The 13,014-nt window shown below is 35.9% G+C and overlaps 1 protein-coding gene across 5 annotated transcripts; it reads left to right on the top strand.

The window, feature by feature from the left end:
- The first annotated feature begins 610 nt into the window (after nucleotides 1-610).
- Nucleotides 611-11,152, top strand: LOC130997245 (uncharacterized). 5 transcript variants are annotated; one of them, XM_057922508.1, is made up of 16 exons: nucleotides 611-828; nucleotides 897-1,031; nucleotides 1,790-1,876; nucleotides 2,118-2,189; nucleotides 2,842-3,040; nucleotides 3,984-4,102; nucleotides 4,397-4,774; nucleotides 4,878-5,012; nucleotides 5,130-5,240; nucleotides 7,036-7,191; nucleotides 7,474-7,692; nucleotides 8,087-8,250; nucleotides 8,429-8,543; nucleotides 8,700-8,780; nucleotides 10,445-10,652; nucleotides 10,834-11,152. In XM_057922508.1, the coding sequence occupies exons 1-16, from the start codon at nucleotides 700-702 to the stop codon at nucleotides 10,881-10,883; spliced, it is 2,358 nt and encodes a 785-aa protein (XP_057778491.1). In that variant the 5' UTR covers nucleotides 611-699; the 3' UTR covers nucleotides 10,884-11,152. The 5 variants fall into 5 exon arrangements, with proteins under 5 accessions (XP_057778491.1, XP_057778490.1, XP_057778492.1 ...); XM_057922507.1 differs by having other exon boundaries at nucleotides 4,397-4,789; XM_057922509.1 differs by lacking the exon at nucleotides 10,834-11,152 and adding an exon at nucleotides 10,766-10,804 and having other exon boundaries at nucleotides 4,397-4,789.
- The last annotated feature ends 1,862 nt before the right edge of the window (nucleotides 11,153-13,014 follow it).

The raw sequence follows: 13,014 nt of genomic DNA, 5'->3' as shown, positions 1-13,014 counted from the left end.
CTAATTAACCGAACTCCAACACTTTAGTTCAAAAAGATCCAGTCTAGAGAAATAAAATCTAAGAGTTTTGGTATTATCAAAACTAGGGCATGATATTTCATTAATTTTCCAACACCAATGCAGTGAGAAGAAGAAGAAGCGCCCAATGCATTTTTTCCTACTTTTTTTCCCTTAATTAATTCATTAATTTTGACCACGCTCAATTAAAGCATAACAATCAATTTCTTAATTTCCTTGTCCAAAATAAAGTTACCCCTTTTATTGGGACGAATGAAGTATATTTTTGCAATGAGATTAAGTAGTAAAATAGTTATTTACATATCAAAATTATATGTATCGCTCATTTTATATAAAGGTCGTTTCATTTATTATAATTATTTCTTATAGTTGAAATAAAAAAGTTTATTGGCACCTAAATACACTATTTTTGTGTCTATTTTAATTTTTTCCATGAACTTTAAAAATTGTCAAAAAAAAAACAAAAAAAACACACACACAAATTTTGCTCATTTTATTTTTCTTTCACAAACTTTGAGAATCATACCAAAAAAAAAAAAAAAAAAAAATACACGAGCTTGATATGATCCAAATAATCCAAATTACATGGAATGGCCCCTCACTCTCTCTGTGACACTTCAGCAGCAATCAGCTCAAAGCTTCAAACCACTTGTCTCTCCAAAACCTATTCTTTTCCCGAGCATGGAGAAGCTGAAATCAGTGATCCCTGAAACCCTCAAGCAAAAAATCTCAGACAGCACCGCCGCGGACCTCAATTCTACATGCTCTTCTCTGCTCGATTACTTCAGAAATTTGCCCCTCTTTCACCAGGTACGCCTTTCATACACTAATCGGAAATCAAATTATGGTTTAGTTTCTGATTTTCGGTTGAAATGCAGTTGGTCAAGGATTTGACAGACCCGAAAGTATCGTTGTGCGGAAAGAATAAGGAAGCTGCGCTTGTAGCCAAGGCCAAAGGCAACCAATGCTTTTCTAATGGGGACTATTCCAATGCGCTGCATTTCTACTCTCAGGTTGAAATGCAGTCCACCTTATTTTCTAACTAATTTTTACCTTTACTGAAAGAAAGGAGAGACAATGTCGTTTTTAAGTTCGGCATTCCATTGATTTTCCTGTCTGTGTTTTGTTTTGAGAACAGTAGTTCTACTTGATTGCACTGTTATTATAAGTGTAAATCTTTATCATTTGTATTCCGGACAGTAATTACTTCTTCGAGGCTCGAAAGATTTTTGTGGAATTTAATGATCATTGTCAGTAGAAAATCGGCAGATAATCCACATAATGCAGCCAGATAATGATAGCCACATTGGTAGTGATGTCAGAATTAACCAAACTGTTTGTTTGCCAGCAGTTGAAGAAGTTTCTTTTGCTAACAAGCCTTTAGTGACAAAATACTGAAATTGGCTCACTTCCACATTCATGATGAGTTGACAAAAAATAAAAATAATTTTTTCTTTTATAATAATAAAATAAAAAATTGTGTAAGTACTTGTAAATTATAAGTTGCTTAGAGCCTTAGAGAAGCAAGAATCAACATCTGGGTTCATTTTGAGGTGATTTCGCTTTGTTAACGAAATTTTCTTGTAGATAAGGTTCTAAAATCGTTAATGCAATTTTTACATTGTTGTAATGCTTTGTTTTCTCATGCTTTATGAAATCAGCTGCTGGGTCTTCGATTAGTTTCAAGTATGGGTGCTCATTCTACACCTCTTTTATGCCTAAACCGATTAGTGTAAATCATGTCTTCTTTATTTGCACATGCATAAAACAGGCATTGCGCAGTGCCCCAATGGATGTTGAAGATAATGAGAAAAACCTGGTTGCGACACTGTACCTCAATCGTGCTTCCTCGTTACATGTGAGTTGATGATCATTTTCAAGCCAAATGTGTTACTGTCTAGCACTCTTGAGTATCACCTTGTTTGTTGGGATGATTTCTCATCCTATTAAATATCTAGAGTAATAAAAGAGGCCTAGCCGGTTAGCGTGGTTGACATGTTGATTTCATATTTAATAAAGATATTAGTGTCTGGTGTGATCAGTTTTACTTTTACACCTTATCAAGATAAATTCATTAGTTTATTTCTCATTATCTTCAGAAATTGGGATTATTTCTGGAAAGTCTGCAGGACTGCACTCATGCCCTCATAATATTTCCAGTATATGCAAAGGTGAATTCGCAGTTTCTATTTTTTCCTTTTTTTTTGGGGGGGGTGGTGATTTCTTGGTTTTATGATTTTATCTTCCATCTTAACGGAAAATCTATGCTTTTGGATCTTAGTAAGAAATTTTCGTTATTAATTCATTCACATATGTAACTTGATATGAGTGGTTGTGCAGAAAAACCTTTGTTGCCACCAAAAGTCTTGTGTTGTGATTTTCTAATCATCATCTTCTGATTATCTTGCTTGAAAAAACATAATTTTAACGGGTAATGACACTCGGTTCAAGTACATTCTGTTTATATTTCTCTTTTTGTCCTTGCACGACATAAATAATTGATGCTGAAAGAAGATAAGAATAAGGGAAGCATCCCCCTTTCTCCCTCTCTAATTTTCTATCTCTGCCATTTTGTACTTTAAGGGCGTGTTTGCTTTTTATCCCTCTAAATTGAGGGATAATATAAGAGGTATAAGTGGGGACCACATTTCTATATCTTGTTTGTAAATTATACCTAAGGGAGGGAAAAGGTGCTGCCCGGAATTTTATACGGCCTATTCTTTTATTACGTCAAAGCATACGAGGTATAAGGTGGTAAGTGGAGCTTATCCCCTCCTTATACCTCAAAGCAAACGGACCCTAACTGGATTCCTGAACTTGTAGATATGGTTCAGGAGGGCTAAGGCCAATTCTTCATTAGGAAACTATGAAGATGCTATCAAGGATTTCAGTGTTTCTCTAAAGTTGGAGACATCATCGAGTGGAAAAAGACAAATAGAAAGTGAACTAAATCTGTTACTGGGCCAATCCAGGCTGAGAAGTAGTGCTACTGCTACAGAGTTACGACATGACTGTAGCACAGGTTTTTCAGCACCCTTTCATAATCTATGGTTTCCATATGTATTGAGGAAATAGATTCTTCTGTTCTTTTAATAGCTTGTTTATGATTGCAGCTGAGATATGTTAATTAGTTATCTCTGGCAAGTAGCAATTTATGCTGTGTTTATATTTGTTACTAATCATCATGTACTTGTTATGCACTGCCAAATTTCTCTGGACTTCGTCCCCCGTTCTGCAACAAATGCTAAGAATTTTTATAATAGAGACCATTATATCTTGATAATCAAACTGTTGATGGCATCATATGAAAGGGGAAGACCAAGTGCTTAATGAAATTCCTCCCGAGTGTGTCAACAAATCAATTTTTTGGTGTCAGTTTCAGAACAAATTGATCCTGCAATTTTTGCAGTTCACACAGTTAAACTCTCGATAGAATTTGCTGGTTTGCTTGTTACTGCGATGCTGTTGTATATTGGGTTTGACATTGCTTGTTTCACTTATTTTTCGTTTTCCAAAAAAGTCACTGAGATCAGTGAGGGCTAAAGCATCGAGTTGACCTGTCTATAATTTGCAGAAAATATACTGCAAAATCTTCTAGTAAAGATGGCAGGAGAACTACTTTACCCGTTGTTCTTTACTAAAATCCCCAATATACTGCAAAATCTTCTAGTAAAGATGGCAGGAGAACTACTTAACCCCTTGTTCTTTACTAAAATCCCCTTAATTTTTTCTACTCATAGGAGGTTAACTGATCTGTAGTATCTTCTATTCATTTTTGGACTTACTTCGGTCTTTAGCTGATTTATAATTGGGCTTTTTGTTTTTCTTTGAGTTAAAACTGTCATAATCTTTTTCACTTTTGATGTGTTCCTCTCATTTGCCCATTGCTTCTTCCATATTATGCTATCTGGTAACAAGTGCCCTTTTACTTTCATGATTCCTTATACGTAGGGCATATATGACAGATGAACCACTTGAAATGGAACTCCAGTGTGTCTCAACACCACGTAAAGGAAGGGGAATGATTTCATTGGCCAACATTCCTGTGGCTTCTTTAGTTTATAAGGAAGATCCTCACGCCGCGGTATGAAATTTATTCATTCTATGATTTAAATATAGCTTCCTTGGCAAGCTATGTTACTGATATTGTTCTAACTTCTTCATCCCATCCTGAGTTTTATAAGGACTAATATCAGCATCCTGTTATATTGTTTCACTTGACATTATTGATTAACTCTAAAATATCTCGAGCACTAGATAGTGCCTATAGACCAAAATTTCACAATTGGATTAGGAAAGAAATGGTAATTACTATAGACAAAGAAGCTGCTTGGGTATTTGCAAATTTTTTATATTCTCACATGGTATAGTACTGCAGATTATATTGAAGCATTGTCGGGAAACTCATTGTGCTTTCTGCTTCAATGAACTACCAGCAGATACAGTGCCATGTGTCTCATGTTCAATTCCATTATACTGCTCTTTGAAATGTCAAGTTCAAGCTGGAGGAGAGAATTTTCCAAAGTATAAGACGAAATATGGATTTAAACTGGACTTATCTGATGACCTTGAACAACATATGAGAAATGTGACTTCGCCTGGCTTTTGTAGTTCAGATGCCAAACATTTTGCTGAACATAGGCATGAATGTCAAGGTATGCATTGGCCTGCAGTTTTGCCATCTGATGTGGTTCTCGCTGGCCGGATCCTTGTTAAGCACATAGAAGAACAGAGTTATGGTGGTCTTGATTATAAAGTTAATAAGATTCTGGTATTTTCGTATTTTTTTCCTATCTGTGATGCCTTCTCCGTTAGCTAACTCATTGCAGTTGAACTGACTACTCTTTTGTTATGCCTAGGATCTTTGTCAGAATTATGGACAGCTTTCCTCTGAAACCAAACTGGAGTTTCATGTTTACTCTATAATTCTTCTGTGTTGTCTTCAGCGGTTTTATGCCACAAAACTTCCTTTAAACTCGACCATAACTTCCGAGGTAGATCACAGTGCTGATAATGATATAAGCTCCGCTGGCATTCTGTTGGGGTATCTTTTCCCTACATTTACAGTCTAGGTTTCTTGTTTTGCTTAATTTCATTCTTTTACAATGCAGATTATTACGCTTCTCTCTAAAATCAGGATCAATTCAATGGCAGTTGTCCAAATGAAATATTCAGATGTAAAGCAACCTTTAGGTTATGGTTTAACAAGTTCGGTAGAACAGGTAATAATTCCAAGGAGAAGTATTTTTTTTTTTAAATAACAATTATTTAATTATACAGTATTGAGATTTGTTGCCATATTATTATAAGATCGAGCTGGTAGAATCTCTTTTCGAGGATTGGGATGGTAATTATATTTTCTTTTGTGCTAATGTCCGTTCTTTCTTCATTTTATTCCATAGGTTTGTTGGATCTGAATAACCTTTTACGTTTTAATGTTGAGTTGAGTTCTGGGTTTTGTCTTCTGCTGACTAGTTAAGATTTCTGAAGGACACAAAATCATATGTTGGTAAAAGCATTAGTGACAAATTGTACTGTTAGAAGTTAGAAGAAATTGATTGTATGGTATCAAGCATCTAGTTCACTTATCTTTTCTTTACTTTGAGATGTGAGGAAAGCATGATTGCATAAAGGTCACTGAAATGTGCAATATGAGGTCTGAGGCTACTGATACCTGTAGGCTACGTGTCTTGGTGGGGAAGTGAATTTTTATTTGGAGAAACAATTTCCATGAATGATCTCTTATTTTGTCACTGTCACTAAAGAACAAGATAGCTACATCATCAGACAATTCCAATACATCCTTCAGCCCCTTTCTCAGAAGTCAGAAATAGAACGGGTATATGAAGAATAAATGCTCTTTGCCCCCAATATTGTTACCTCAGCTATATTCCTTCTCTCCACATGAAAAAATCAGTATAACAGTGATGCTTTTATGAAAGGGATGAGCTGAATTTTTGTTCTTGAGTTGCACATGACTTATATGTTCTTTGGCATTGACTCTTTAGTCTTTAGTTTTCAGTTTTCAAAAATATCAAACATGTACCTTGAGTGACAAACGGAATAGACAATTGAAAGTACAGGTTGGCTGCCTACTACCAGACTTGCCAACAGCAAATTATGCCATTCTATATAGAAGGCTGGATGTCTATTTAATTGATTGCTTGTACTATGTGGTTTAACAAACTGGGTGGTTCACGGGACTGCATGGTAGTTGGTACACAGAAGAATGTTGGGTGGCTTCACGTTGTACTTTAGTTTTAGGAGATAAGGTGCTTAATGGTTGTGTCCATACATTCAGCATGTGATCTCTAAAGTTATCTTAGGGTATTTTCCTGCTACTTTAGGGATTGACTAGTTTGTGATTCTGGAACTTCAAATTAGGTGATTATATATCATGTTTCATTATGTTTAGTTTATTTTATAAAGTCGACTCTAGAATTAGTGGAAGTCTTGCGAAATGGGCTATTGGCTTAGCAGTAAAGCACACTCTTGATAGTTGCACCAATGTCCTTGGGCTCCGAGTGTTCTTACAACATGGATGATTTAATGTGCCCTTGATGCCTGGCCTTGATGCGTGGATCAGTCAAAGCACATCAACTTAGGGTACTCCTGTTTGAATGGAATTTTGAAATCAACCTCTCCAATATGAGGATAGATGGGCAATCCAAGTGAGGCCGATTTTAGGTCTAACTTTGAATGAAGGCATAGGATCTACTACTAGTTGCACTACTGGACCATATAACAGACCAGAGAGAGCTATTGCCTTTGAAAGTGTTATTTGGATGTCAAAGAAACTTGAGGCTTTTATTATATTAAGATTTGGTATTGCCTTTTGTGAACTTAATTGGGCCTTACTCCATTACTTGAGTTTTTCTAACTATTGGCGGTAACATCGAATCTTCCTGTGCGATGAAAAGCTTGCTTTTCAACATTTTTTTTTGTCAGCTAGCTATTTGGTTTGATAGAATGCTTAAACTTTTAGATTTACTGAATCTATTTGATGATGTTTTATAGATTCAAGTGGCTCAAGCTGTATATCCTGGCGGAAGTTTATTTAACCATTCTTGCCAGCCAAATATTCATGCATATTTCCTTTCACGTACCTTGTGCATACGAGCAACAGAATATGTTGCTGCAGGATCAGAACTGGAACTCTCGTATGGCCCTCAGGTAGTAAGGTCTTCAATATTGCAAGAAAACTGGAGTATATAAAAAATGAACTATTTTATTCAAATTTAACTGAACTCTAGAGTTATTCTCTAGTATTGCCGTATGTCTAATAGTCAAATTATGTTCATGTTTTAAACATGTGAACCTGTTTATTGTGGTTGCATTAAGAGAAGTTGTTACAGCGAGCATTCTATAGGAAGCTATATCATACTTAGATCATTTACTCGTTATATGCAAGGATAGCATGCTGTGAAAATTTGTTCGAGTGACTATTGATGGCAGGTTGGGCAGTGGGATTGTGGTGAGCGTCTTAAGTTTTTGAAAGACAGATACTCGTTCATATGTCAGTGCAGTGGTTGTGCACAATTGAATCTATCTGATCTTCTCCATAGTGGTTATCGGTGTATCAAGCCAAATTGTGATGGAGTTGTGCTGGACAGTAGTGTCGTTAAATATGAAATGGAAAAGATCAAACACGGTGAAGGACCTAATTCTTTGCAGGTATTATGCTTCTTGTTTAGTCTTTTCAACCTGAACAATTTTCATAAATCAAATATATCGTCAGGAAAGTTTTAAGAAACTTTAGCAGTCAGTGCATTTAATGAAAAAGACCACATCTTTGGTTTTTAGGGACCTCAAGCTTAACAAATTTGAAGTTCATGTATTGTAACAATCATCATACAGTATTTAGTTGCTGCAAATATTGATGAACTATAGAGATACAATAATATTTGCTGTTCATACTATCATCTTAGATCTTTTCACTATTGATAAGCATCAAAATGAATCATATTGCCTTCACATGACAAGCTGTTATGGCATCAGCATAGTTGATCTAAATGTAAGCTAACTTTTACCTCTTATCTTGATTTGTTTCTTACACGGTATATTGAAGGACAATGTGCCTAGTGATGATAGAATCAGCAAGGTAGCTCATTACATGTTTGAGCACACTGATTACCGCTGCCTTGGGCCAGGATCTTGCTTGGGTTGTGCGACTTTTTGTGATTTACAAGCTTCAAAGAAATCAATTACCAAAGCTGAGATCCATATCCAAAGGTATTCTAAATTTGATATTTCAGCATAAATCTTCTCCATGATTTTCTGCATGTCAAGATCCTGGCGACTATAAATATATGACCAAGTATTCTTGAGTTTGCTCCATCATCTGGTAGCATGTTTTCAGGTATGTCTATGATTTGTAATTATGAATTTGATTATCCATTTTATTGGTCAGGATGAAGGATGCAGTGGCTTCTGGTGCTCTCACAACTAATATTCTCATGGATGCTTTGAGATATGTTGATATATTAAGGGCAGTATTACATCCTTTCAACAAAAGAATTGCTGAGGTAGGTTTATGATTTTTCTTTACATTTTGATATCTGTGTTATTGCATCATATACTTTCTCTAATACTTTTTGTATCCCATCTTTTCACTTTTATATAGTCCATCCATCTGCGCTACCATATTTTTGGCTAATCTTTAAGCAACTTGATGTTTCCAGGTGGAAGATAACATTGCACAAGCATTTTGTTTGATTGGAGATCTGCAAGCTGCAACGGACCATTGTCGGGCTTCAATTGAGGTGAGCTTTCATTTTAGTATGATTTTCAAGCTAGAACAACTATCTAGTTTCATGTCGGATCTATGTTAGGAATCTTCTTGTTAATCCCACTTGTACCTGACCCTTTAAGAGCCTATAGATTTGAGGAATATATATATATATAGAGAGAGAGAGAGAAGGGTTCAACAGAGAAGCTAAATATTATGGAGAACAGAGAATTCGTAAAATAAAAACGAACAGATCTATAATTTTAATGAACAGATCAATGTACCGCATGAACAACAATTTGCCTCAGGTTCAAATCCTGCTGGTGGCGAGTTTTTCTTTATTTTTACCAAATACGTCTGTTCGTTAGTTATGTTGATCTGTTCGTAAAATGAATAGATTTGTTCATAATGAATAAAAAGATAATTCTCTATTGAACTCAACCCTATATATATATATATATATATATATATATATATATATCTGAATTGCATACCATTAGTGCCCATGTTCTTCCTGCATAATTATATTTTGTACCATATGGAAGAGGATCTTTCTCAAAGCAACTTAGCATTTGGTTGAGGGGAATCAGGAAAGGAATTTCAACCCATGATTCCTTTAGTGAGTGATTGTTTGGCATTTTTAATGATGCTCTTTCCCCAATTTTCATTTTACAGTTTCCCCATTTGACCGTTATCCCATTCCCCACCCCTACCCCCACCCCACTTGAACTCCCCACTTCCCTCATTCCTCTTTCTACCTACACCCCTCCTCCACTACCCTCTCTGCCGCTGCCTCCTCCTCCGCCCTCACCACCATCCCCACCCCGTCCCCCTCCACTCAATTCCCTTTGTGGTTCTCAGCCAACAAGATTGGAAATTCAGGATTATTCCTTTCCTCTCTTCTAGTTTCTCTTTCTTGATTCTTCTCTTCCCCCTATTTGAAATAAACGCCCCTTACTCTTAACTCTTTGAAATCACTAATTCTTGTTGTATAGCCTTCTAATTTGGTGCACAGTTAAATCCCTCTCCAGTCTGTCTTGTTTGTCAAATTGTATAGAACTTCAATAACAAAATAAAATAAAAACTAATACTCCCTCTGTCCCAATTCAATAGGCTACAAGGCCTAGGCACAATGTTAAGAAACAAATAGTTTATAATAAAACAAGAGAGAGAAAGTAACTTGTTGAAGGTATATTTGTCAAAAAAGTAGGAGAGACAAAGAAAGATATTATCTTTTAGATGAAAAGAGAGATAATTATTTGTGGGCCACAATGACATTTGATGTAAACAATGAGTTATGTGAAGGTATTTGTTATGTATTCATTTTCCATTTTGGAAAGTGGCCTATTGAAATGGGACGTCCAAATAAAGAAATGTTGCCTATTGAATTGGGATGGAGGGAGTAAAATATATAAATGATGATTTCCTTTTTTAGAAGAAAGTACTTTTTTTTAAAAAATATTTCTATCATAATTTGAGTTGATAGTAAGCTATCAATGAAATAGAAATAAAAGTAAAGGTGTCTTATAAGTTACATCCACAGCATCCAAAAGAAACTTCTTGTACAACCACATGCAGAATATTTCTTATGCTTGAATGAATAAACCTTTCTTGATGATGAGCATTTCTTGTTTGTTAGTCATATTATAATATGTGCCAAGTCTGTTAACTCTAAGTTTGAACAAACATTTTTCACAGATACTGGAGAAGCTCTATGGTGAAAGCCATATCGCCATTGGAAACGAGCTGATTAAACTAGCATCCATTCAGCTTTCCATGGGCCAAGAAATTTTGTCGGACTACACAACTCGGATCGTTGCAATATTTTCTCGATACTACGGAGCTCATGCAGAGATCATGTTTCCACATGTGCATTGCCTTAAGAAGGAAAGCCGCAGAGTTGTTTGTGAGTAGAAGTAAATCTTATTTCTCTTTCTAGTATCCATTAACTAGATTTTGTTTTTGGATGAAAGAACAAGTATTTGTGAAGTCATCTGGCTTTTCCTACTTATTTTATAGTTTATGGAGTATTACACAAGTCTTGATAGCTCGCTCAAATAGAGGTGCTAAAAAATCTGAACTGGCAGGTTGGAACCAGAGCCGGAACCTTGGTTCGAACCGCACTGTGTTCTTTTAGAGGGCCTGTTTGGTTCGCACCGGATCCCAGCCCGTGAACACCTTGTACTTGATAGTAGCACATAGTCATTATAGATAGCTAGGATGTTTATTTCCTCTGTCAATTTGATCGATCAAAACAGAATTAGATCATAAGAGAGACTAGAAACATGTGTTTTGCTCTACATTTGGGTACTGGATAACAATGGTGAGTGGCATGAAAATTCGCAATATGAATCAAGTACAAGATAGGACGACATTTCAATGATGGCTTATACCCCCTTTGTTTCATTAATGATGTCTTAATTTCTAATTTAAGTTGTCCTATTTATAATGTCTCAATTCATAAAAGAAAATGAATATTAAGGCTCTAATTATACTAAATGGAACATGTGGGTATCTCACTTTTTGATTAAATCATTTTTAATTTTCTCATTTCTCAATTAATAAGTGGGGTACTTGTGCCACAAATAATCATTCTTTAATTCGTGTGCTTCAGTTTTTGATACGTTATTAATGGATGGAACGGAGGGAGTTATTAATGGAACGGAGGGAGTGTTATACGTGACAACGAATCGTAATGTCTTCAAGAAAACATAACTAAGAAAACAATATGAATATATGACGCCTCTCAAAGGTTCTGACGTACAAATATATACTAGATGTTATGATGTGAGTAGAACATTCCTAGCGAACATGAACTATATCAAACAGTTTTGCTATTTTCAAAAAAAAAAAATACATACATATTTTTTTTGCCTTTTGTCAAAAGTTTGTGTTCTATCTCGTCAAGTGAGGGATACGGCTCTCTTTATAATGGCTCGAAACCTTATTATGTGTAGGCGGGGTTGAGACAATGTGGACTTTACATAAATTCTTACTTCCCCCGCCCACCAAAAATATGGAGTAACATTTTCTATAGATACAGATTTTAATAAAATTGGTGGTAGTTTTTATGAAGTGGAGAAATGGATCCACCAAAATTTGAAATGAGCGGTTGAGATTGAATTAAAGATGTTTTTTTTTATATAAAGGGAAAAGGTGCAGGTCGGCCCCCGAAGTAGTAGCCCCTATAGCGTATAACCCCTCTTACTCATTGTGTGTGCAACTAAACCCCTGAACTCCGAGAAAATGGTGCAAATTCCCCCCTCTGACCTAACGCCGTTAAGTGTCCGTTAACGTTTATGTTTAATTGCACCCTCTACTTTAGGGGTGGATCTGCACCTTTTTTTTTTTTTTTTTTTTTTTTTTTCCAGCAACCCACCTCCGGCATCAACTTAACCGCCCCCCGTACTCATCGGTTCCAACTTACACTTTGTCAGCTCGCACGCACTCAATCTCTTGATCGTCGACTGCTTACCGCCGACATGCTGCAGCATCACCAACTCCAGATGTGGACCTGGATCGAATCCTGCTTGGTCCAAATCCATATCCATAATTTTTTACTTAGGTCAGGATCCGATCCAAATCCATTAGGTCCAAAAAAACGAGATTCATGTCCAGATCATTAGATTCACATGGTCTCGAGTCCTGACCCGAATCCATTCTTTTTTCTCTTTTAAAATAAATTTACAAATATTAAATTAACCAAAAATAAAATCATAATTATTATCTAGAGTTTTAATAATTATTCAAAAATAAATAAATAAAATTTAAATATATATTATATAGATAAATATATACACAATTAATATCCATAAGATAAGCCTAAAAGGTTAAGGTGTTGGAGGAGATGCTGTTGTGCGGGGTGGTGAAGAAGCTGGTGGCGTTGCTGCATGTAAGCGGTGGGCAGTCGACAACCAAGAGATTGGGCGCGTGCGAGCTGACAAGGTGCAAGTCAGAATCGATGAGTACGGGTGTGGTTAAGTTGATGCCGGAGGTGGGTTGCTGAAATTAAAAATAAAAAAAAAATAAAAAAAAAATGATAAAATTAAGATGCAGATCCACCCCTGAAGTAGAGGGTGCAATTAAACTCAAACGTTAACGGACACTTAACGGCGTTAGGTCAAAGGGGGGAATTTGCACCATTTTCTCGGAGTTCAGGGGTTTAGTTGCACACACAGTGAGTAAGAGGAGTTATACGCTATACAGGCTACTACTTCGGGGGCCAATCTGCACATTTTTCCTTATATAAATAAAGAATGTTCGTAAAG

Source organism: Salvia miltiorrhiza, chromosome 8 (genome assembly GCF_028751815.1).
Source record: "Salvia miltiorrhiza cultivar Shanhuang (shh) chromosome 8, IMPLAD_Smil_shh, whole genome shotgun sequence".
Lineage (NCBI taxonomy): Eukaryota > Viridiplantae > Streptophyta > Magnoliopsida > Lamiales > Lamiaceae > Salvia > Salvia miltiorrhiza.
The sequence above is the reverse complement of the archived record's forward strand: the minus strand, read 5'-3'. Positions and strand labels throughout refer to the sequence as shown.